The 27,322-nt window shown below is 41.2% G+C and overlaps 1 protein-coding gene across 1 annotated transcript; it reads right to left on the bottom strand.

The window, feature by feature from the left end:
• Positions 1-950: 950 nt before the first annotated feature.
• Positions 951-23,104, bottom strand: il10rb (interleukin 10 receptor, beta). Its single transcript, XM_034109909.2, has 8 exons — positions 22,928-23,104; positions 11,993-12,122; positions 10,970-11,160; positions 6,111-6,271; positions 3,810-3,963; positions 3,090-3,244; positions 2,802-2,968; positions 951-2,470 (listed from the first exon to the last, which is right to left on the bottom strand). Exons 1-8 carry the CDS (start codon positions 22,980-22,982, stop codon positions 2,263-2,265), a joined length of 1,221 nt encoding a protein of 406 aa, XP_033965800.1. The 5' UTR covers positions 22,983-23,104; the 3' UTR covers positions 951-2,262.
• Positions 23,105-27,322: the final 4,218 nt, after the last annotated feature.

Here is a 27,322-nt window from a genome sequence, read left to right as displayed (position 1 = left end):
ATGCAAACACACACATACTGGTGTTAGGATAGAACAAAGAAAGTGTTACAGGTTTTTAAATTGACAATAAGTTACCGCGCATAACGCAAACTTGTAACACAAGTGTTTGATGTGACTCATCAAGCGGACGATAACAGATGATGAAGTTCAGGTGAGTTGGGTGCTCTAATGTAAGCACCTGCTCTGTTCACACCGCCCAGAGCTGCCGCGTCATGACGTCACCGTTTACGTGCCTGCTTCATAAAATCCAAACCGCGCGGAAATCCCTCAGTCACATCGACAACAACAATGGCCGATTGTATTGAAGCGCTGTTCGCTTTGGTTATCCTCTTACGAAATGGAAGGCATCGGACGACTTTACAAACATCACATGCGAAATGCAAGACTTCTTTGTGGTCTTCAGCATCTACTTCAACGACGAATCTGCCCCTGCCCCCGCCTCGACGTAAGAGAGACGTAAGCGACGCCGCCTCTTAGCTCCGAAGCTCTTGCCTCTACACGGACAATTTTTTGGAGCTGGAAGTGAACCGGATTCCAGAGCTAAGAGGCGGCGCGAACAGGAACAACCGGTACTTTTCAGGCTCCAGCTCCGAGCCGGAGTTGAAAACGCGTTGGTGTGAAAGGGGCATTAGAGTACCAGCTGGGAACCAGTGCTCCCAACACAATAGAATCACTTTTTGATCCAGGTATTGTTAATGCGGGCTTGTGTCCCTCTCTCTGGTATAGTTCATTGTTAATGTTGTTGGTATGTCTAAATGTCTTCTGTGAAAAAGAAACACGGAGGTCAGTGAAATGTAGTTAGTTTGGGCTGCTCAGACCAGTAGAAAAATAATAATTGTAACTGAATACAGTTTTTAAGTAACCCTCCCAACCCTGCTTGTAAGTAATAAGTCTGGAGCATGTGTGTACAGGAATCCACGAACAGTAAAGCGCTCACTTTGACACCAATGTTTGGTATTGGAGGGGATTTATTTCATTTTCATGATTGTCCATTAACACAGGGCTAAAGAGGATGGATGGTGGACGAGACGTACACTGACATCACCACTTTCTTAACTAACGAACATTATACTTGCATACAGGTTACAGGTTACAACAGACAGCAAGGGGCAAGATGATGAAGTAATGCAGATTGGAAATTGCAAGAAGGTATGAATGAAGTCACACTGTGTCGAGCACCGGGAAATGAAAACGCAAGGCTGTTTTTCCAAACTGGAAGTCAAGGAAGTTTGATTTGTTTCCTTACAACACTTGCTGCCTCTGAATGTCACCAGTACATCTTACTGTAGCACTGCAGATCCAGGAAAATGTGTTGTCCTAAAGCAAATCAAAGTTATGGAACTTGTTTAATAAACTGTACACAACATTTACAACTTGTTTGCTTCTTTCTGTCTTTGTGGACAGAGATACACATGTAATGGAAAACATACACGGACTGTCTGGATGTGTTCTCTTCCTTAAGACTTAAAACAAATGTGTGAACAGAGGCGGAAAGCTCCAATGAGAAGAAAAAAAAGATTTGATCCAAATTAAATATGAACAAATTAAACGAGTATCGTACAAAGATTCTATAAGAATCATACATGGATTCCAAAGCTTGAGTTATAATTACAAGCTTCCCTCACACACTTCACATAAGAAAAGGTTACTTTAAGATGAGTCGTTATTAATCTTTTATCTGTGTATAAAATCAGGTTAAATTACTTTACTGATTGTATGAAGAAATAAAAAACAAACAAACATCAGAAACATGTTTCCCAACTCATTGTTTCTTTTGTTTAACACATAAAACAAAAGTGGCAAAAGTTTCAGAGGAAGCTGTTTGAGACGCCATGTCTGCAGGCCTTCTTCTTCACTGGCAGGGACCAGCACTGCCAGTGGGCTGTGGCGCTGTTAAGCATTACTCTACAGCTATGTTATTATTTTCTGAGAAGACTCCATACAAGTGTCCTACTTCCACTTTTCTGCTTATTTTAATGAATGCTACCTTATTAGCACCTATAAGCTACTTATGTTAAGTCATAAAAGCGATAGGAAAGTGATGGATATAAACATGATTTGAAAACCAAATCACAGCATGAAGGTGAAGACGGTCTTCCTCCTGAGTCTGTCACTCATCTTTTGTTTTCTTAGTCTTTTTTCCTTTCCTTTTGTCACAGTGACAGGCGGAGAGAAGGCACGCTGCACATTTCCACAAACCTCCATCCTACTGAATATCTGCTTAATGCTTTTGTAAAAAGAAGCGTCTGTGTGTGTGCCTCCTCACACACACATGTCTACGATGCCCTCGTCTGCAGCCAGGAGGTGTGTCTTGAGCCCTGCAGCCATGTCCTGCATCTTCACCTGCTCCGAGTCCAGGGGCCCCTGAGAGTCCTGGCCGGAGTGCAGCTGCCGCAGGTTGGAGCTGCCCCCCCCGGTGGAGTACATGCCGGAGTCTCCGCTGCCACTGCTGCTGCGACTGTGTTTTCCGCTGGAGACATGAACACTTAGTCATTCACCACGACGTACATGATGATATGTGAACACAGTACTTGAAGGTTGTACATCCCAAAGAGGGGAAGGGACACATGGGATTGTTTGGATCTGAAAAGTCAGCAATTCTGAGAAAGAGTCAGACTGTTTCCCTCAAAATTAGGATTTCTTTCTCATAATTCTGACTTATCTCAGAACAAAAAAAGAATCACTTTTGATCTGATCTATAAACAAATAAATGGAGATCCTCTTCCATACTTTTAAATATAAAAGCCAATAAAACATTTTGGGGTATTTCTTTTGAATGCACTGAAGTAGAAATAAAGCACCTGCTGTCTGGCTCCAGGCCCGTTGGCTCGGGCAGGAACTCGGGGGGCGGGCTGTGGATCTCAAGGAGTGGGGGGGCTGGGCAGACAATCACTTTATCACAGAACAGCTCCGAGTCGGACTCGGGGAGGAGGCGAGGAATGTCAGAACCAGAGGAGTCACAGAGATACTGAGGGGAGGAGAAAGAGCAGAGAAGAGAGTAACACGAGATTCTAGTGGAACTGAATATAGAACGATACGTTTGTAAACAGCGTGAATAGTCCTTCACTTGGCCGGTGTGCCGATCTTACCTGGAAGAGCGTAGGCAGTTGGACGGAGGGGTAAAACGTCGCCTTCAGTTTCTTGAAGAACCGAAAGAAGCCGTAGATGAAGAGCAGCACGACCAAGAAACAGATCACCAGAGAGAGCAGGAAGTACAACACTATTTCCCACCACGGGATGGTTCCTGTTAAAGTAATCGATGACATCTTTCTGAGCATAGTTGTATTTGTTGGCACAAACAATTTCGTTACCTGTGACATGCTATTCAGTGTATATTTTATACATATACTATTTTATTTATACAATGGCAAGATTAATGCAGAATCTGAAGTATTTTTCTGAGTAAACATATATGTACTGTTCACCCGAGGCCGTGCACACGCTGCGTGTTTGGTTTGCTCTGGTTCGCTGTTGTCAATGTACATGTGCTAATTGTTCAGGGTGCAACCAGGACACTGCAGCTGCACCCAGAGAAAACAGTGGCTCAACTGTTCTCTGAGCAGAGCAGGGACAGAACACAACGACAGACGGAGGACGAGGTAACATCAGGAAGTCACTGTCATTTCAGTGTCAGTAAAGACCCAGTGAAATAAAATTAAACATTTTCTAAAACGGTTCTGTGTTCGTGCATTTACTGTTCTTCCCTGTCCCTATAAAGAATTGATTTTATATAGATTCTTTATTGGATGATCATTTGAGTAAAATCATTTCAATATCACCCAGCCCTGAAGTGTATATGAGGCTCCTACCTTCAGTCTGCGTGCAGAGTGGGGGGGTGAAGCTGCTGCTCTTGTTGTAGAAGTCGTAGCGTGACTGGACGCTCACACAGTACCAGGTCCAGGCCTGCAGGTTGGACAGCGTCACCACTCTCTTCTTGCTGCTCAGAGAGTGGCTTCTGAGGGCCTGGGGCACAGCAGGGAGGAGACTTCATTTCAGTAACAGTCAAACACAAAGTCTGGGGGGTGGGGGACGTTTCTCAAACCCATCATTATCATACACCATGCGTTCACATGTTATTAAGATTAACTTACCGATGAACAGATTAAAAACACAAACACTTGAACATGATGTGCCGCTCATTGCGCTCAATTGTCCACTTCAATGCACATTCAACTTTACAGTTCTGCATCGTCACCACTAAGCCGTATATTAGAGGAGATGAGGAGTGTTCAGGTGGAGCTGGGCCTCCCAACACAATGTCCATTAGTCACTTCATAGATGTGGTGCATTAGTGTGACCACAAAGGTCTGGACAGATCTTAGTGCGGTCATATGAGTGCTGGAAACTCTTAGACAGCTTGTGTGTGTGTAGGCCGCTGAGTCGTGGTCAGCCAGCAGAGCTCTTAAAGCTCACGGCACAGACACAGAGCTGGCTAAAGGTCTGTTGGGTCACAGAGGGCCGTCACATGGTGAAGACATGTGTGCGTCCTTACCGCCACTGGCCTACAGTCAGTATTACTACCAATAGTGTGGAACTAAAGTTTCTCAAAGCGGACACATTATATTTCCTGTGGTTGGTTTGGATTGGCCTTCATTTCTCAAACAAACACTTGTGTCTCAGTAAAGCTGTGATGCTCAGTGCAAAGAACATCGACCCATATGAACCCCTACAGTGGTCAGAGCTGTGCATGACAGTTTGAAAGTTTGGTTTTTGCAGGCTGGAAGTTTCAAATGTTACTTTAAAGAGGACTGGAAAGCTCATTTTCAGGTTCCACGATCTGAAAATGACATATTTCCATAAACTATTTGAATGTTTCTGTTATACTCCAAAGTGTCGTGCCACTGGGGCACACCAGAACAATGCTCTGAGATGTCTTTTTCTGAGGAACATATATATACTGTTTACATAAGGGCCCGTATTCATGCAGCTTTTTCCGTTTTGCTCAAGTGCCCTGTTGTCTATGTAAATGCACCTATTGGAAGTATCGTTTAGTGCAACCAGGACACAACGGCTACACCGGAAGGGAGTGTAATATTGAGACAAATAAAGAAAGACAAGCCAAAAAAGAAAAAGATCTTTCTTCCCTGTCCTTATAAATAATCTAAAATCTTTTATTTTGTCAACATCTTTTTTTGATGACTTGAGGTAATGAGTCGCTAGCTTGTGGCTCATAAAAAAAATATTGAAAAGAAGAGGTTGTTTAATTTCTAACAAATAATGTAAACGTTTTTAAGACATGAAAAGTTAGTGTAAGGCAAGTTTATTTATAGAGCCCCTTTCAACCCCAGGCAATTCAAAGTGCTTTACAAAAAACATAAGACATTAAGAAAAAGGCATTTAAAATCAGTCATTAAAAAGAAAAGATAATAAAATAAACATTAAAAGAAAAAATACATGGATAAAAGTTACAGTGCAGTTTAAGATGTAACTAAGTGTGTAGAATAAGAAATGTATAATACCAATTGTATTTGTAAAGTACAATTCTTTTTAAATGTATAATGCACCTATTTAGCTTCATAAAATGTCTAGTCGAGTACTTGTTTGCCTGAGGGCATACTGTGTGGCAATATACGGTGTATCGTCTCTATGCAGCTTAGAAGGGTATGCTGTGGCCTTTATCCAAAACATTTGACATTCTCTTTAGCTCTGGGTTATTTTTAAGACGTATCAGTCTAACCAGTTTTATATGCAAGCAGCTTGCAAGAAAGCAAAGCACCAGATTATTCTGTCATTCACCGCCTTGTGGCACAGACAGGAAGCCCCTGCTGCGCAGAGAGGGCACGAGTGAAACCAAAAACAGGAACACCGTCTGAACACACGGAGCAGAGAGCAGGTGCTCACTGCGGCTCGCTGTGAGCCTCAAGTTTCACCAGGTGTCTTTGGGGACTGATCAGAAAATGGGAAGTGTGAATACTGTTGCTTTTTCTTCTGCTGTAATATGTGTCTGTAGATCTGTACGGTTGAAACTGTATGAGAGTCTTCACAGAACAACATCAAAAGCAACAAGTTGAAGTTTGAGGACTTTTGGATTCTAATTATTTTGGTATTACAAATAAATATAGTCTGGTTGGGCCAACTATTTGTCGGAGGGGTGTGAGGTGAGCTCCTACCTGACCGTCTGCAGAGCGTTCCCAGTACCGGATCTGGAAGTACAGATCCTCGTGATGCTCCCTCATGGAGTGGTTGGTGCTGGACAGAGGGTCGGAGATCACAATGTCCAGGTTTCTGCCTTCAGGAGAAAGAGCCACTTTGCTTGGAGGACCCAGAGCAGCTAGCAGGAGAGAGGAACGGATAGTTCAGGGGCTTTGTATTTCTACAGCTGCCATAGCACTAACATCGTGTTTCATTGTCAAAAAGAAGATTTATATTAACTGTACACAGAAGAAGAACAAGGAGCTAATTTTCACTACTTTGTATACTGCTGCTGGATCGCTAAACCAATAATTACATATCAATATATTTTCATCATTTCATTTATATTAGCTAATAATCTCAATCTTTTAAGTAAATAAAGCTGCCAGATAAGTGTGGTTCAGTATTGGCATCTAAAATGTGGTGGCGTAGAAGTATAAAATAGCATAAAATGTAAGTACTCAGCTGAAGTGCCGTACCTCAAGATTGTTCTTAACTTTAAGTTAGTTAAATTAAGTTCAATTTCATTATCCCATTACATTCAAAACGGATACAAAATATGAGTATAATTTGCGATGAATCTGGATGAATCGTGAGTTAACTATGGACAACATGCAAACAATCGCGATTAAATATTGAAATTGATTGACAGCCCTAGTCACAACAAATATATGGACTACCATGATTTTGCTAACTAATTACCGTACTTTTCGGACTATAAGCCGCGACTTTTTCCCCCATTTTTTGTGTACAGCTAACGGCCACTAGGGAATCTCCTAAATCTATGGATTTTACAGGTAAAATTAACCACCTTTAACTCTATGGGCTCTATGACCGGTCCGCGCCCGCCACCTTTAAGCGGCGGGCTCCAGCAGGAAAAGCTGGAGGCCGGAAAAGAGTGAGACAGGTAGCGCGCCAAAGTAAAAGTGGAACCGAGAGACAGAACGAGAGCAAGACAGACGGACAATGTAGCTGCTGCGGCTTATATGCAGGTGCGCTTTATAGTCCCAAAAGTACGGTAATAGTTGCTTTACCAAACCACATTTGTTGGGTACAGTTTCTGAAGGGAGGACCTGCTGCTTTTCTTTTTCTTATATAACATTTAACTGAATATATTTGTGTTTTAGACTGTTGGGTCAGACATTTGAACACATCAACAGGGAACTAAGAGTTGTGCTGCTATTTCCTCCAACATCTTACCAACAAAAAGATGCATCGAGTCCTATGTTTGACACATTCATTGATAAGTGAAACAATAGTCAGTTTCAGCCCTATCCCTCCCTAATATTATTTCACCCGGTCAGATCAGGATCATTAAGGACCCCAGTAGTGTACGGCACTGGATCCAGATAAAGCATTTCACTGGTTGGAGAAGAGGCGGGTGCTGAAGAGGTTTGGGTTTCAATGTGACATGCATCGGGAGGCTGTGGCTTAGGAAGTATCAGAATCAGAATGATACCTGCACCCTGAAGTCAAGATACTGAGCCCAATGACTTGCTCCCAGTTGTAATGCCAAATGTGTGGGAGTGCGTGCATTCCTATGGGCAGGTGGTTACTTGAAAAGGGCATTATACATACAGCTCTTTTACCATCTTCTAAAATATAGCTAAATATACAATTTATGCATCTTCTATGACTTTCTTTAGATAAACATTTCAAAGAATATTTTAAATACTTTGTAACATTTTGTATTACGATTGTTTTAATAATTGATTAGATTGACAATGATCATTTTCTAGACGATTAAACAAATAAAGAGACTTGTGCACTCTTCGGAGCCAGACAAATTCAAATGAGACAGCACAAGGCAACTTACTGGTCATACACTGGTTGAATTGAACTATGACGGTTGTTTCAGGATGTGTTCAGACGCTGGTGCCATGTGTTCACATTGTGATCCAGCTTTAGAGTGAATCATTGAATCACAACACCCTGTAACTATGTTCTACTTGCCTCAGCTTGAGTTTTTTGCATGTTGCCTTGCTGACCTACATGAAGTACAAGTTGGTCAGTTTGGAGACGCCCACAGTCTTACTGCTTAGTGCGGGGGTTTTCAGCGTGAGCCGTCAAAAAAACATGAACTTTTCTCTGATCTTAGTTTACTATTGTACGGAGCCCCCTAGGGGACATGGAGAAGAAAAAAAAAAAAAATTGAAAAAAAATAAAAATAAAATGTTGCGAGATATCGTAATACTTTTCATTTAGTACTTCCTGGTCAGTTCGGCTGCTACGACAACACAGAAACCACAACAATGGAGTGGTTTATCGATTTTACTTTGAGCTTGGCCTTAAATATAAAGATATAACATCAGTGCTTGGCAATAGGCACGGGTTTCACACATAGACTGTATATATAAAGGGTTTCACATAAGTGAAGACACCTCAAGAGAACACTCCGAGCGAGGGGACATGCACGTTCCTCTGAGCTGAGTTATTGACAGATTCGAATTTCGCGGATCAATAACTCATGAACATAACGTTGTAAAAATACAAACAACATGACTTGACAATCATAGCAAGGTAGCCAACGAGCTACAGAGTCGTTTTTATCAGAACAGTTCGATACGCGCCGTCATCCGAGCTAAACATCAAGAATTGGTCACAATCTGCAGCTGGAGGAGGGAGAGGAGGAGTGCTTAGGGCTGTGGCGATACACTAATCTCACGATACGATACACGATATTCAGCCAACGATACGATATATATCACGATATTCAGCAAACGATACGATACACTTATATCATTTTCTGAAAGATTTTAAAGGGACAGTGTGATCTGGTGACATCTTGTGAGTGTTCCATTGACTTGGATTGAATTAATTCAACTGAAAACTGAAAGCATCAATTATACAATATATGGCTCTGACAGAGAGTCCCCAGCTTGCAAATGCTGGACAAAATGAATCAAAAGATGTGGTGAGAAAATTAGTTTCATTTATTGAAACAGTGCAAACTGTAGCTTACAAGCCTTTGAAACATAAGTACATAAAGTGCAGTATCACAATGGACAATGGAGAATGAAAAGGTGCAGCAGGTGGCGGAACACGGGGGATTTGAATGGGACTTGTTAGAAATTAAAATCAATGTTTTGATGGCATAAAGTACCATCAACATACCGTCAGTTTAAATGCTGTTTTATACTGAAAAACCAGAAGTTGTTGTGCACAACCAGTTGTTGAGCTTTTATTCTGAAAATCCTCCATCTCCGGTTAGCATTTAGCATGTGGCTAATATACAATTTCCTATAGAGGTGAATTTAGTAGCGATATGACACGGAGTGTTGCACACCGAAACCTACTGATTTCAACACTACAACTATAGACGTCGAGATATTATTATTGCTGAATATTAAATGAAGGTACAGTTTATTTGAATACGTTTGTTTACAGACGTGGGTAGCATGAGACAACATTCGGAAGTACCGGAAATGATACCAGCCGTGAGGTATTTTTGGAGTATTGATTACAGCGTTTAAAATGTATTAAATGAAAAGTCATGAAAGAGATAAGGAGGAGAAAAGGCGTGTTTAGTTATATATTTAATGTGCAATGTCTGAATCCTCTGTAATGCGCAACAACGAACATTGGAGACGTGGAGGGCCGATCCCCAGCAGCGCCAACCGGCACACAGGGAGGAGTCAGCGGAGGATATTTAACAGCTGGAAAGGTGGAGCTCGCTCTCTTCACTTCGCTCACGAGAGCCAGAACACAGCTGTTTTTCTGACTGAACCATCTTCTGCTTGTAACATTACCGCGCTTTTTATTAATTAAAGTATACATTTGAACATTCTCAGAGACTCAATTAGTCTCCTTTTTAAAGCTTCTCTAGTGGACGCGAGTATAACGAACACAGTTATCAGACTTAATGTATCGATACCCGCGGCTGAAATATCGATACTTTCTCGGAAAACTAAATATCGATATATATCGCAAGATCGATTAAATTGCACAGCCCTACTAGGGACCGTCTACAAACTGCAACGGGGTTTTGCGAAATTATTTGAAAAAAAAAAAAAAAACCTTTGCGAGATCTCGCAATACTTTTTTTTTTTAAATATTTTTTGGCTTCTTCTCCATGTCCCCTAGGGGGCTCCGTACTATTGTGTGGGGTGCTATACATCTTTCATAGTATTTAATCATTTTGAGACTCAACTCAATCTGAGCTCCTCTATGGCAGTGTGAGTTTGAACCTGCACCTCCAGTTACGTCTGCCTGTGTGATTTTCTAAGGTTGGTGAAGCGGTGTAAAAGGTGATGAGATGTTGACTTCTCACGTGGTCTTAACTGACGTCTCTCACTGTGGTTTGATAGTTCAGAGCGGCCTTCTCAAAACACAGCTCTCTGAACATCACTCTGTGGTCGTCCCCTCCTCTATCCTGTCAGAGCATGTTTTTCTTACTGTTGATGGTTTGTGATGCTACACCTGAGATCATATACTGCATTCAAAATTGTACTTAAGTAAAAGGAAAAAAGTATTAGCATTGAAAAATAGTAAGGGCTAAAAGTAAAAGTACTCATTATGCAAAATGGGGGGTTTATTTGAATGAATTGACATACTACTGGGTAGCTTAGCCTATAATAATATATTATATTGTGTGTCAATTTAAATATGAAGTAACTGCAAATAAACCTGCAAAGTAATTAGTAACTAAATATGTAAAATAAATGTATTGAGTGAAACTATAAAGCAGCATAATGTGAAAATACCTAGATTTGTTTTTACACAAGCACAGTACTTGAGTAAATGTACTTAGTTACAATACACCACTGGTATACAGGGAGGACTGATGTCCCTCGCCTGCCCCCCCCCCCACTCGTTTTCTTCTCATCGTTTCTCTCACCCTCTTCATCAGGGCAGAAATCCTTCGTCGCCCAATCAGAGTCAGTCCCGTTCACACTGGCTCGCACACGAAACACGTAGATGCCCAGGTAGAACAGATTCTTATTTGTAAGGTCACATGACCTATCTGACGTCGTCTCACACCCTGTGTTCCAGTTCGGACTCTTTTTCTTAGACTTCAGCTTGAACTTCCTGAAGGGAAGAGAAACACAACATGTTGCATCATCCTCAACTGAAAACAACTAGACAGCATTAACTGAAAATGAATTGAAGCAAACGATAAGGTAGTTTATGTTTTGTGGAATTGCACAATTCTATTGTAAATCTGTATTTCTGTCTAACATCGCACACGAGAAAAACCTCCCATATGATAATTAAAATGTGATCATCATCCACAATCTGCACTAACTCTATTTTGTTATTCTCAACTCAAGCACGAGAACCTGCTGACGATACTCCAATGTATGCCAGATGTTGTTTTCTGTGGTGTGGATTCACCTTCATTTCTCAAACACATACTACAGGCTCAGTGAGGCTGTGCTGCTCATTGTAAAGAATAGAACATACAAAACCACTACAGTGTTACGTAAAGGACATTATCAGCAGGAAGACGAGCCTGTGGAAAGGGTCAAATCCTAAATGAAATGACTTCCCAACAAAACACCATCTTTCCTCGCTCTAACGCCCAGTGTCTGAACTCTCTGATGCTGTGTCAGCTGACTCCAATGGGAAATGTTTAGTCCACAATATGTCTGGCCCCAGATAGTGCACAACTTGAGTCACATCACTTCTGAAGCAAAGAAACACCTTCAAACATCAATCTTACCAACAAAAAACTAAACTCTTGTAAAACTACCATCTTGGTTCTAATCACCTAAATGTTTAAACGGGATGAGTTCTCTTGGAGGAGATGATGCCAAAGTAAAGCTTCACATTTAATCACTCGGACTCAACGTGGATATTCTCATCACAAACTCAGTGCGCCTGCTTCCTCTTGCTCATGCATGTGACGTGCGAGACTTACGCCACATAGTGTGTGGTGAAGTTGACGGCGCCACTCTCTGCAGAGCCCTGGTCCCAGTCCCAGGTCAGGGTGTAGTTGGTGTTCATGGAGATAACGTTCAAGTTGTGTGGGGGGGGCAGCTGTGCTCCGGCTAATGCACGAGAGGAGAACACGTGGATAAACAAATCGTCAATGATTAAAACATTAATATAACTGCATTTCACATTTGTATTCATTATATATTAGTTGGCTTATCATATGACCCAAATCTTTCACTGTATTATCATATAGGAAGAAGAGAAGGATATTATTCTTACAATTTAAACATTTTCCTTAAAGGTCCCGTGTCACGGCTATTTCTACTGATCATAACTCCATTGTTGAGGTCTCCTAGAATAGATTCACATTGTTCAATGTTCCAAACTCTCACTGGTTTCTCACAGCATCATGTAAAGTCTGTGTATTCACTCTCTGTCCTAACCGGCTTGTTGGAGCTCCTGCCAGAACAAATATTCTGTCAGAGTCCCCTGCTGAGAACAACATCAAGCCACTTCTGCTCAATTTGATGAGGGAATTATTTTTTGTTGCCATTAGTTATTCGTGAGATTCATCCAGACATTTGACCAGCTCACAGAAGCAGCCTGAGTGCGAGGAGAAGGTTTTAAGCTGGAACACAGGACATCTGTGCACGCAGCAATGTATCCGAGTGCAAGCGGACAGTTTGAGCAGAAGCAGGCACTGTTTGAGTGCGAGGACAGGGTTTGAGGGAAAGAAATACATATTCTGAACGTGAAATCAATCAATTATGCTCTCAAATCGTTACATGCTATTCTTTCTTAAAATCTGATATATGATTTCATGATCAGAATATCACCAGGGCAAGAAGTTGTGGCTTTCGGAGTGGAAAAGTGTTTTTTGGCTGAGATTACAGCTGTTGCAGCAAAAGCAGCAACAATGGAAGTGAGGCTGAACTAACCTTCCTGACCACATGTGTTTGGAAATATGATGGAGACTAAAAGACCTACATTTTCCAAGAAGGATGCCAACACTTTAATGCTTAGAATGTACCAGCAAAGAGAAACACAAATAAAGGGGAAGTGTGCTTAATGTGCCTGAGACCTGAGCAAAGAAGAACCATGCTAGGAAGTCAAGCGAAATATCCAGCTTACAGCAGGGGGTCCTCAAGAAAGAGGAACAAATAATCACGCTGAGTAATTATGGCCCAGCAAGACACCTGTCTGCAGAGTAGGAATTGTATTATTGTGTCTTTACTGAAGATTTCCGACACAAGCGACCAATAACACGTGTACAACTGTGCCACGATGATCTGAGGCCTCCCACACGACTGTACGGAAACTGACCTTGAAAGCCAGAAGAGGAAATCCGAGGGAGGAAGAGAGACTGTTTCAGGGGTGGCTTTTCTTAGAGCACATCCGTCTGTCTTGTGTGCCGAAGCTCCATAGGTCCCAGTGGACTGATGAGGCCACACTTTATTTTCCTCACTGACTCAGTTCCTCATTCTTTTTCTTGCTCAATGCTGTGTGACCATCTGACCAACACGACCCTCTCCGCAGTGCGGTTCAAATATCACGTTTCAACTTGCTCAATCAAACGCTAATGGTTTCGTCTGACGCTCTATTTGACACGTTTTTCATATTTTTGGAGTAATTATACAGTTTTTGACAAACAGAAATATTGTTTTCTGGCATCACTTCAAAATGTATGGGGCACATTTTCAGCATTTGGTATGAGGGCGCACGCCAACAGTAAGAGGTTGCAGAGCCCCTGTTACCCATTTAGACAAAACCCTGGTATGGCATAATTGTCTTTTCCTGGTTTAATGTCTGCATTGCAGTAAAGTTATGTTACACCAGAGCTGCCCAGTACGTCGACGGGGCAATGCTGGTAGATCGCGAGTCATTCATAAAAAAAAAAATCCAGCTCCGTTAAAATAGACAAAACAGGTTTTGATCCCTCCTCCCTTGGCCTCCCTGCCACTTAATTCAGGAGTTTACTTGATTGACAGAAAAAGCGACCTATCGCTTTCCAATCTGTTAACCCAGAATGCAAAGCGATACAAAATCAGTCAAGTGCCGGGAAAACTCAAATTAGTTAAACAGACAAACAAGAGACAAACAACAAATTTGAGTGCGGGGCCGAGCAAGAAGCTAAAGACCACTTCCACCCAGAATGGGAGGACGAATATTTGTTTGTGATGTCACATTCAAAGGTTATTTGCCTTGTTTGTAAAGCAAGCGTCGCTCTGCCAAAGAAAGGTAACATGGAGAGGCATTGTCGGAGTGGTCACAACTAGTGTTGCACGGTGTACCGATACTTGAAAGGTACCGCGATACCCTGCCGTTAAAAACGGTACGATTCCTCCGTTTCATTAGTATCGGTACTTTAAGAATGACGGGGAAAAGTACTCCCGTGAAAAAGCGCCGTTTTAATAAGAGCCGTGTGTGTTCAGCGCTCTGCTTCCACTCCCTGCAGCCGTGCCTGCAGTCCCGCTCCTCTCAAGCACGTTCTAAGTCCCTCCCCTCTCTCGTGCACGCGGCCACGCGCTAGCTGCCAGAGCATGTGAGAAAACGAGAAGCATGGCTGCAAGTGGGAGTGCAACTGCCGCTGCGCCTCGGCTTGTTGACAGAAAAGACGCCAGAAGTCTGTGAACGGGCCGTTCAGGTGTTCAGAGCAGAGCTTCCTGTCGGAGCGGAAGAGCGTGATCTGCACTGAAAAGTTTTTCTGTCGCAATATTATCGTTGAGCAAACGTAACTAGCAAACTAGCATCACTATCTGCTAACGTTAGCTTTAGCCTTCGTTTTCTATTAGTTTTTTTCATAGGCTATAAACGGAGGTGGTATAAGTATATATCTTGTACTTGAGTAAAAGTAGAAGTACCCGGGTCTTGTACTTGAGTTAAAGTAAAAGTACCAGAATGTAGGAACAATCCTGCAATCAAAATGTTCCTCAAATAAAAGTACAAAAGTATTATCATCAAAATATAGTTAAAGTAGCGACAGTAAAAGTAGAAGCACCAGAGTGTAGGAATAGTCTGTTACAGTAAAAGTACTGCATTCAAAATGTTCCTCAACTAAAAGTATTAAAGTAGTGACAGTAAAAGTAGTCATTGTGCAGATTGGTCCATTTCAGAATAATATATATGATATGTTTTATAATGATTGATCATGAAAGTGTTCTCAAAACTGGTGAAGGTGCAGCTAGTCTGAAGTACTTTGTATACTGCAGGGTAACTGGTGGAGGTGCAGCTAGTCTGAAGTACTTTGTAGACTGCAGGGTAACTGGTGGAGGTGCAGCTAGTCTGAAGTACTTTGTAGACTGCAGGGTAGCTGGTGGAGGTGCAGCTAGTCTGAAGTACTTTGTAGACTGCAGGGTAGCTGGTGGATTTACTCCAGGTGGAACTAAAGTCTGATTTAAGTGTTGATTATATTTCACATCATTCATCCACATCCGTGAAGTAACTAAAGGTATTAATACATGTAGTGGAGTAAAGGTACACCATGTACCTCTGAACTGTAGTGGAGTACAAAGTAGCAAAAGAAACATTGAAATACTTAAATAAAGTACAAGTATCTCAAAATTGTACCCAAGTAGTACTTGAGTTTATGAACTTAGTTACTTTACACCAGTGGCTATAAAGATAGAAAGACTAAGTCTTGCACAGAGGCATGAAAATACATTTTCAAAATGCTCAACAGTGCTGCCAAAATGTTAAACTCACTGCTACACAATTAAAATAAATGCTTTTATATATATTTATATTAGATGTGACTCTTTGGCGTTTCTGTTCTTAGTAACACTGCTGCTTTAGTTGTTCTGACGGCTAAAATCATCTATTATTCCTAATTTTAAAGCCGATATTCCGTGTTTTCCTTTTTTTAAGAAAAGTATCGAAAAAGAATCGGAATCGCAATTCTTGACTTGGTATCGGTATCGAAACCAAAATGTTGGTATCGTGACAACACTAGTCACAACGCATATGACAGCGACTTCCCTCCGAGTAGGGAGTTGAGAAAGAGAAAGGTCATGTATTATTGCTACACAAACATTATCTTGCATTCTTAGTGTCACCAACTCGTTTCTAACATGCAAAAAGACAAACAAATACTAGGGATGCACGATAATTATCGGCCCGATAATTATCGGTCCGATATTACAAATTATGACGTCATCCCGATAAACCCGATACCAGTATTAATAGCCCCGATAATATAAAATATATTTTTTGGGTAAAAAAAAAGAAAAGAATGGATTGGGATGAGGGGCGCTTGTTTTTCACTCGGCTCCTCCCGTTTTGCCAGTACTGTGGTATTAGTGGTTTAGGAAGAGGGGAGTTTTTCACAAATCCAGCGCTCCCTAATACTTCGAACCTGATCAGTCACCTGAAACATCGCCATCGCTACGATGGTGTGTTAAAAGCGTACAAAGACAATAATACAATACAAAGTGTGTATGTGTGCGTGCGCGCGCTGGAGCTATGTGCAACTCAAGGCATATGCTCGAACCGGAGCTGCAATCATGTTCATGTATCCGTGCTGACTTCTCGTACAATGTCCCGCTGTCTGGCTTCCTGCATCAAGTCAAGTGCTCGGCGCAGTTGTGGCGAAATGTCGCTCCTCTGTTTTCATTTAAACAGCTCCTTATATCCGTTAGCGCAGCCAGCTAGCACCAGATGCTAACAACAACAATGCACGTAAGGTCTCTCTCTCGCTCGCTCGGACCTCACATACACACACCCACCCGGTCCTCCAGATGGCCAGTCGGTGCCTGCCGGTGAGCGTGGAAGTGTGGTCTGCCGCAAGCGGGCGGCAGGAGCGGGCTGTCAGCATCAGCTTGTAGATGGTATTTTAAACTCGATGCGCTCTGAAACTACGGGGCGGCCAAGGTTAAAAAATACACATGCGTTAATCGCGTTAAAATAATTAGTGGCGTAAACATTTTTTTGTTATCGTATCGGTCTTGAGAAGCAGGAAGTTATCGGTATCGGTTTAAAAAAAACAATATCGTGCATCCCTAACAAATACGTCTATGGTCGGTGTATTTTCGACCTTTCCAATCGAGACGAGATCTCTCTCTCCCCCCCGTCTGTGTGCGAGGGGGGCAGTTTACACACACACAGCTGCTACATGCAGCAACACACGGAGGAGATGGCGGAGAGAAGCGCTCCAAGGTGTGGTTAAATGTTACCCGTCTCGATGTGGACAATGCTCGTTGCCAAGAGTGTTTAGCATGTAAGGGCGGAAACACGAGCAATTTATCTAAACATTTAGCAAAAGTGCTCCACATCCAGACGGAGGAATGCACCGGGTTCGACTGTCTTTCTAGTAGCTCTGTAGCCCCATCCACGAGTAACGTTTCCACGTCAGGTGTTATGTATGCTAGCAGCACCACATGGAGTTAACACAATTATACAAGCATGGGTTAATGATTAGAGGTAACTGAGTTATTTAGTTTGTTAAAGTTTCAGCTATTCTGTTGGTGGGGTAGGTGGGGTAGGTAAGTTTCAGAAAACGGCTCGAGTGCACTAACATTTGAAAGTACACAGCCGAAAAGAATCCGCTCCTTCCTTCAGACTTCCTTACAGAGCACCTCCTCCAACACACATGAACGCGCACATGATTTAGGTTGGCTATATAGTTCAGGGGAATTGTAAACCATACAAAACAGATAATTAGCTGTCCAAGAGAAAAAGAGCGACCACGGCGTCAGATTTCAACTCGGTGTGTATGGGGGTTATTCCCCATCTTTATTCAAGAGCGTGGTACTTAAATTTGAGAGCATACTTTATTGATTTCCTTCACTCAAACCCCGTCATCGCACCAAAGACAAACTAAAGAGTAACCGCCCTTACGGGACGCTGTAATAAGTAAAGCGAACGCACCCGCAAGGACACCTGGCCTCCTATTGGTTGAGGGATTTTGACAGGATTGTTGCACAAAAGTTTCGAGCGCGAACAGAATAAATCTGAGAGCAGAACAAATCTGTAAGCAGCAATATATCTGAGTGCAAGCGTACAGTTTGAGCAGAAGCAAAGCAAATCTAAGTGCAAGCAGGCACTATTTGAGTGCGAGGACAGGGTTTGAGGGAAATAAATACATAAAGTATGCTCTCAAATTTAAATACCACGCTCTTGAATAAAGATAGGGAATAATAACCCCCATGTGTTCCATCAGTAGTCGCCATCGTTGAAAAGCAACTCCGACATTGACTCTGGTTTGAATTCTCCTAGTTTCCACTTTGTTTTTGTTCCTAATTTGCTCCGTTACATTATTTCTTTTATCACCAGTAGACGATGTTGAACCTAACTCTGCCATGGTGAAAGTGGCCGCCTGTTGCTGGCGAGTCATCGAAGTACTGCTGCATTGCACGCCCAATGACGGCACGCCCAATGAAGGCACGAGATACATTTGTGCGTGCACGAGATGGAAGGCTGACAGACAGGGCCGGCTAAACGGATTGGTTGTACTTTACAGTATTACGGCTTCCACAGATGACATTTTTGTATGGATTTTTTGTCAAAGCACTTAAGATGTTCATTGCTATCGGGATGTTAAGAGCATTCCATGGAATATAACAAAAAGTGTATCTCGAGCCGGTTTCTGAAACTTACCTACCCCACCTTTAATTTTGTAAACAATTTGTTAATTTAATAATATATGTATTTTTGAATCAAGTATTCATCTTTATTGTCTTCATTGTTAGTTTCCACATGCCTAAAACAACCTCAAGCTAAATCTAAAAGTTGATGGCTAAATAAGAGCGTTTGAGAAATTGTGCAAGGCATAGGCTACAGTAATAGTCCGAATAGTCGATTAATCGTTTCATTAATCGATTATCAAATTAGTCGTTTGTTGCAGCCCTATTATCCCACGTATAAAAAAAACGTGTTATTCAGCAACCCTTGCAATTTGGGATTTTATTTTTGGTTGGTAGACCTCGGTGAGCTGGTCATTTCAAAAGTAGCTCACCAGCCAAAAAAGTGTGGGCACCCCTGCTCTACACCATGGGTGCTCGGGCTTTTAGCTGCACTGCTCCCAGACTCTGGAACTCCCTCCCCCCGCACATCCGACAGTCAGACACAATCACCATATTCAAATCCCAATTAAAAACCCACCTGTTCAAATCTGCCTACTCACTGTAGTGCTCCCCATTATATGTTTCATTTGTGTCCACTTGACTGTCTCCTCCATGATTTCCTGTTTGTGTTTTTATCATGTTCTGTTGCCTATTAGCGTTTTCTTTATTTTTTTAACAAATTGTACGGTGTCCTTGGGTGTCATGAAAGGCAACTAAAAATAAAATGTATTATTATTATTATTACTCTCTGAACTTATTGTACTGTTCTCGAAGATCATTATATTCACATTACCGATGATTATTTATCAAATAACTCCTTATGTAAATATTTTGTAAAGCAGCGATAATCAACCCTAGAATATGATTGCATCATGGAGGTCGCTAATTTGGTGAAATATATCATTTGATTTGACCAAATACCTTGATAAAGAATCAAAGAGTGATGTATGTCTTGGACAGAACCATCTCAGATAGTGTGGAAATAGTTAATGTGGAGAGCATTATATCAACAGGCAAATGGTTGATTAGCAAACTTGTAGAATTGAGTACAGTTGCCAGCCAGGGTAATCTATAAAGCTGGTATAATCAACGTTTGATGAGAAACACTTTAAAACACTGTCAAATAAATACTTCATAACAATCGTATAAAATCAAAAGTGACCTTTTTCAAATCTGGCTTTTCATCTGACACAAAAACGATCAATCAGTTTAGCTCTACATTTGATTAGAATGACAAATAAAACCCTGTAGGACAATAACCAGTTTAAAACAATAACCAGATTTATACTGAGATGAATATAATTCAAAATGTATCCGAAAGCTCCAAATAGCACCAGTCACCAAATGCTTGCATCATTAGAAACATTTCTGGTTAGCAAGAGGAAAAGTTACTAAAAACACTGCGTGTTCACCTGCAGGGCATTAAGATATTGTTTTCATTTGATAAGAAAGGCCACCTAATTTTGACGTCTGTAGTCAACAGACTATTAAAGACTACAATTCCCACTGTGCCTCTCTAAAGTGACAATGATGGGCAACCTGCTAGAAAGACGTCGTCAGGAACAGTGTTTAACCATTAAACTACCCTTTAAGTTAGTAAGTTATATAAGCCTTATCAAGAAGAAAGAATACCTAAGTTGTTTGTTATTTTATTTGAGTTTTGCTTATTTGTTTTGAATATTGTAAAGGCCTTCTTTTCTTTGTTGCACATGTAAAAGTTTGTTATTTTATTTTTGAGCAAACACATCATTAATACCATCCAAACCATCGGAAGTCAAGCAACTCTTCAAACTAAGTAACACTAATATAAAAGGAAGAAAGTCTGTTTAAGCCTCCTTCGCCCCCACAGAGAAGATTCCATAGCACTGAGTAACATCAGGCCGCAGGTATTAAAGGTGTGACACACCATATGCGTATGAGTGAAACTGCATCACACTGAAGTGAAACCCGTCACCTGATGGGAGGTGGATGAGTATATGTTTGGCCAACGTGGCTCAAATCTTCCTCAACAAACAAAAGGAGTCCCACTCTGTTATTCGAACACGTAAGAAACACGTAAGTTGTCTGACTGAAATACACTTTGAATATTGTATTAGCTCTGATCATTTCACTGGCTTTTGAACATCAGTTTTGGAAGAATATTTTGTACAGCACACTTCCCCGAGATACAATGAATCTGAGGAAAAGAGAGTCCTTATCCTGAGAGCCTTGCTTTCTATATCTGAAGACTTTAGGGCTGAATTAAAAATAAAGACAAAAACCGGACTTGACATTTGCTCACAACAATAAGAGTGTAAACAACCCACAATGCAACACTCTGTAGGAGCTGGTTTACAGAGGCACTATTCTATACAAAATAAATATCCGATGTTGTGAACTGGGCCTTTTATAAAGAACTTCTTCTGAGTGGAAGGAAAAGGAAAGGAAAGCTCTACTTAGCCAACAAACACACAAACATAGGCTAGATCTTATCGCTGCTAAATGATTTGTAGTCCAAGGACACGCAGAGCTTGGCCAGGGATCTGAGAACATTCCACTCCTTTCAAAAAGGAACAGAAAGCATCAAAACAAGCTTTTTAAGATCACATGTTCTCTACACTAAAACAGACTTACTGTAACATCCATTTGCATTTACACCTTTATTGCAATATGTGGCCCGTCCTCCTCTAACCAGTGGACACTGTATGTCAAAAGGTTATGTTTACATGCTTTCACAAAATCTGCCTCCATTGATTAAGAATGTTCCCTATTAGTGGACCAAACGCTAGTCGGCTCAAAAAGTCTTAGTCGAGCAATTTTTCATTAGTCTATTATTTGCATAAGTTAAATAAAAATTAAACTCCTTCTGGGCACTGCATTGTCGCATCGGGCAGAAAACCCCCTCTGACTTTTTCCTGGTCAAACGTCATTTATGTCCAAGAGTGGTTTCGTTTTGGGCGTGTGTCTGTTGTGCTGTGTTGACAGAATACATGAACAAAATGGAAGAATCTTTACCAGCATCACTCATCATAGTATATATAAGCCTCATTATTACAGTTTTATTTGATATGTAGCCCAACGTACCATGATGTTACCCATAACGTTCTTTCTATGCACTAAACTATGAACTAAAGCCATTTCCTGAAGGCAAAAATAAATACAATGAATCATCATAAAAGTGCGATGACTAGTCAACTCATTTATTGAACTGAAGACTATTGGTAGGACAATATTTGGTCAAGGGCACCCCTACTATACTATTTTGATAATCGGAGTGGAAGTAATTGTATGTTTTGAATAACTTTAATCATGGCCTCATTTGTACTGAGGAACAAATGTACAGGCGGGTCAGAATCTAGGAGCTGACTACAGTGGATGGTAGAGGCCAAACACCACAAGCCGGTTTCTCTATGCTTCAGGGCAGGAAGTGTGTGAGAGTGAGATAGATTGTGTTATCCAAAACACATGGCTGGTCTTCTGCTACAACATGAACCATGCAGAAGTGTCAGGTCTTCTGCTTTTTGTTCCCAGAGTCAAAACTAAGCGTGGAGACGAGGTCAGGTATTATACTGCAAATAAAACAATTACACAGAATCTACCAGAAAACTGCAGGTGTGCTAACTATAACTTCGATTAAAACAAGGCTTACAAAATATATAATTTCTGTTTTAAATGTATTTAAGTTTCACTTTAAAATGAATTTCTGTTGCAATATAATTGTTGCTTGTAATGTTCTTTTGCACAGCACTTTGCAATGCTTAGTGTTGACATGTGCTGTATAAATAAACCTGCCCTGCTTTGAAATGAAAACAGCATATTCACCTTGTACATGATCCATAACATGTTGATTGATCTTAGATTGTACCGTTTGAGTGAACTTATTTGTACTGCTCATATTGTCTAAACTGAAAGGTTCTACTTGTAACCATCTAGCATCATTGTTATTGACAGGAAGCACCGACATTGCATGTCATTGCACAGAAGCACTTTCTGATTATCTGAGCATTTCAGACAATAAACCACTTCAGCACCTCTAGCTTAAATGTTAGCATGTATCATCTTGCAGTTGTAACATGTATTACTGTGCGACTCGCCAACAGAAATACATCTTTAATTTCGCTAGAAACCGAAAACAACAGGCTAAGACAAGGCCAAAGTGGACGTTCCTTAATACGTTTAGATCTCCAATACATCAAGTAACGTTATGAAAAGCTAAGAGCTAACGTTAGGCCTGTAACACAGTTTAGCTAAGTGTGTTTAAAACGGTGTGTTTTAGAGAAATTAACATGTAGCATTAGCCACCACGGCCACTGCCAAATGAGCTAACAGGTAACGTGTGAGGGGAAACTCAATGACGAATCTTAAACAGAAAACTAACTTACCTGTGTTGATCTGGAAGCACCAAAGGAGAAAGCAAACGTAGAAAGCAGCAGACATGGTTGATATTCTACGAGGTATTGACTGTTTTTTACAGGCACTCGTCGCCTCCGTCCAGAATCTCCGCCGCTGGATGTGCACCTTCTGCGACTGCCAGCGATTGGACGTGGACTTCCGGTTTCCTTTCAAAATAATAGCCAAGTCAAACCAACATAAAGCATCTGTTTTTTATAATGACTCTTTACTATGTTTTCTTTTTTAATTATCAAACAAACAAAAAACTAAGTCAAAATAAATATTTGTAACAATACTTTTATCCCACATGCATAGCCTACATGCCATCCATAAACCTCTTCCATCTCCCTAGCTTTCTAATTCCTCCTCCAACCAGGGGCGGCGGGTACTGTAGGCTAGGGGATATGGGCTCAGAACAGTCTCATAATACACACATGCACACAGAAGGATTCAAACTTGTATTTCCGGATCCATACCTGTGTTTTTCAATGCACACACAAATGTATTCCGTTTCATATACATGTAAATAAAATCCAAATACAGAAAAAAGTTTTACATGTGTATTTTTGATCCTCACTTATTAGTTTTCCGTTTAAAACCCCTGAACCTGCAAACACAAACAGCTTTCTGTGCACGGGTCGCTTTGCATTCGTGTGTCGGTTTTTTGAGACTCCCCTGACGGTCAGCCGATTCGTACTTGTAATTTTGTCTATCTATAGCCAATCAGATGTCTCCTTCATTCTAAGCCAATCACATGAGCGCGCCCCCACGAGGGTAAGATTACTTCATATACGCATTTTGCGCAGTCCGGTCAGCTCGCTAAACAGAGGGCGGAGCATCAGGTGATCATGCAGAGCAGCTTGTCTCCATCAGACTCAGCAGCTGATCTGATCTCTCTCTTGCGTCCGGTTATACTTCACTTGCGTTTATGTCCATATCGATCAGATCCAGCTCTCCTGATCGGCCTTTATAGAGAGCACCGATCAAACTATTAAGAATGAATATCGGCCGATAATGACCGGCGGGGCTCCCCCCGTTAACAGGTCACTGTCTAGCACTGGCTTCGTAGTGCACTGGTCGATTAGGCTAAGCTAGCCGGTAGCTGCTCCCGCCACACTCACAACAACTTCATGCAGACATAAATAAAGCAGCTGTATTCGTCATACAGGAAACACACATTTAAAACGGGTTTGCCTGCCGTTTTTGTGTACACAAGCATTCATTAATGGTTCGGAAAGTGGCGCTGTACCTTAATAATATAAAGGCTTGTATTTGCGTGCATTTCCTGTTCGGAAAGTGGCGCTGTACTGAGAGTGGAGGGTGTCCTGAGATTAGCGCCTGCACGCAGGCTCCATGGAGCTGTCAGCTCCGGGCTGCGCAAAATGCGTACATGAATCGCTACGTCATGAACGCAAGAAATCTACCCTCGTGGGGGCGCGCTCATGTGATTGGCTTAGAATTGAGGAGACATCTGATTGGCTATAGATAGAAATAATTACAAGTACGAATCGGCTGACCGTCAGGGGAGTCTCAAAAAACCCACACACGAATGCACAGCGATCCGTGCACAGAAAGCTGTTTGCAGGTGCAGGGGATTTAAACGGAAAACAAATGTGAGGATCAAAAATACACATGTAAAACTTTTTTCTGTATTTGGATTTTATTTACATGTATATGAAACGGAATACATTTGTGTGTGCATTGAAAAACACAAGTGTGGATCCCAGGGGCGTCGCCTGGACCTGGAAACATTCGGGGCTTAGCCCACAGTGGCAGCACAACAGACACATTTTCTACTGCAAGACTCCCCACACGCACATACACAATTGCGCCATCTGGTGTCACAAACGTGTGTCTGCATTAGCTTTGTTACGGCAATGGATTGTGGGAGATTCTCATAGCACGTGAGGATCTCTTGAGGGTAAGGTGCCTGTATTATCTCGGTGGACAAAATGTATGTTTTTATTTTATAAGGACAATAACGTACTGTTGTGTTTGTTTAGTTTAATGTTAATTGTTTAATGCTCACAGTCACAGCAACATGTTTTTTGTGTGATTGGTTTTATATGATTTATCAACGTGATCATCAATAGCTAATCTGAGCACCAGAACCCAGCTCACGTGTCCTTTTATGCTGTCCATTGAAATGCAGGAAAGTAATCACCAGCTCCGAGTGATCTGTTGCCGAGGGGACACTACACCGGAATTACTTAAGCAGAGAAAAAGTGCTATTTTGAGGGAACTCACCTCCTCTGGGGTCCCCCAGGAAGATTTTTTTAAATGATGAAGTTAAAAGCATCAATCTTGTGCACTTTGAGAGCAACATTAAGAGATATGGATACATCTCTCAACACCCATACAAAAATCAAAGAATCCGAATCAGAAACGGGTTTATTATTTAAAAACACTTTATTTTCCAATTAAATCATAAACGATGTCAAATTATTAGAAGTTGTTAGTAATCAGATTAAACAGAAAAAAGGGATGGAAGGAGGAAATAATAATCCCTCATCTCTTGCTGTTTGCGGTTGAAATGATCTCTTTTGCTGGCCAAACATGCTGGATGGAAAGCAGTGATGTCTCACTTGCCTTGGCCCTGTATCTGCAGTCCCTACATCAGTCATGTTACCCATTGACTCTCGTCTGTTCTGGTGTTCCTGTTCATTGTTGTCTCCATTGTCGTTCTTGTCTGTTGTATCTCCTCCTTGTGTGTCCCTTTCTCCTGTTCTCCATCCTCTACTCCGTTTGGCTCATCTGTGATGACTGTGGGTAAACACAAACAAGTATGTAAGTCAATCAGTTTCCAGCTCTGTCAAATAAATGAATTTCAAGATACACACATGTGTCTTCATTAAAATGAGTTTCACCACACAGTCACAAAATGTAATACTAACCAATTGAAAATAGTTAAATGTACATCTCTTGTAGATATCACTGTTAGAGTAGTTATCTGCCAGTAGGACAGAATCATTCCTACAAATGCAGTTTGAGTAATTCACTTAATATATTCACATCACACTTTAATATAGTCATTTTCACTTAATACTCTAATATAGTCATCTTTCTGCATTCAACACTAAGGAAAGCTGTATAATTTGACATGATAATGAGGAAAAAAGGCCTCCGACAATGCAGATCATTTTTTGATCATATCAATTTTAAGATGGGGGTCAAGGCTTAATATTTGGGAGCATAGTGTCCCTTGCCCCCTTTCAGGAGCCCCACTGGATTAGCTTTGATTGAAGTATTTGTATAAAAAGCTTGTTGGCTGACTGTCCATCTCATAATGTTCACATAGAAACTAGCTGTCAATAGGAAATATCAATCAGAAGAATTATAATTGAATGCAAAAATCTGTCACAAAAAGAGGTTGCACATTTAAATGCAGGTGTTGTTATGGCAACGTCAGTGGCCAGACAGCCACATTTACAGCTGCAAATACGTTCAAACATGCTGTCGACACGTAAAGCAGTGGCAACTATGCCACCATTTCAGCTGACTCTTTCTCAGAAATACTGTCACATAACATCCAGGAATCATATATTTCAGTGCTAGTTTGATGCTAAGCTAAGCTAAGCTAACTATGAAACACTTTAACTGACAGGACTCCGGATCAACTGTGTACTGTAAGGTAGCTTCTAGCTTCATGTCGAACAGTAAGTCAACCTTTCCCATAGAGCTTTCTTTGAAATCACCAGGTAACGCTAAAAAATACAACATTTAGATTGTATGACAAAGTGTGTATAATATATCTGGCTAGCTAAAGCTACTTGCTAACGGTTTAGCTTACCCGCGCGATTCAAAGTAACGTCAACGTAGCTATAATTTATGCTTTGCTTACATGTTCGCATAACTTGTAAGTTTACTGACATTTACATACCTTGTTGCAAATGTATTATCTTTTCAATTTACACACGGCATCTATTGCACGTCTGTCCGTCCTGGGAGAGGGATCCCTCCTCTGTTGCTCTCCCTGAGGTTTCTCCCATTTTTCCCTTTAAACTGGGTTTTCTTTGGAAGTTTTTCCTTGTACGATGTGAGGGTCTAAGGACAGAGGGTGTCGTATTGTCATACTGATATTCTGTACACACTGTGAAGACCACTGAGACAAATGTAACATTTGTGATATTGGGCTATATAAATAAACATTGATTGATTGATTGATTGTTCACCTGGCTCAGGTAGTGGCTCTGGGGTTGTTGTTTGAGCCACCACTTGAGAGTTGCCATCTTTTTTATTAAAAATGTCCATCTTCAGAAACTCCGCGTCCGCGGCTGAAAGTGTAAACACTGTCACAGAGGAGAGGTACGTACCTGTCAGCCAATAAAACACGTTTATTTCCATGCAACTCTCTGATTGGTCTGGTGGTTGCCTCTGTTGCATTC

Source organism: Pseudochaenichthys georgianus, chromosome 21, assembly GCF_902827115.2.
Source record: "Pseudochaenichthys georgianus chromosome 21, fPseGeo1.2, whole genome shotgun sequence".
NCBI classification, from domain to species: Eukaryota; Metazoa; Chordata; class Actinopteri; order Perciformes; family Channichthyidae; genus Pseudochaenichthys; species Pseudochaenichthys georgianus.
This window is presented reverse-complemented; position numbering and strand designations above follow the sequence as displayed.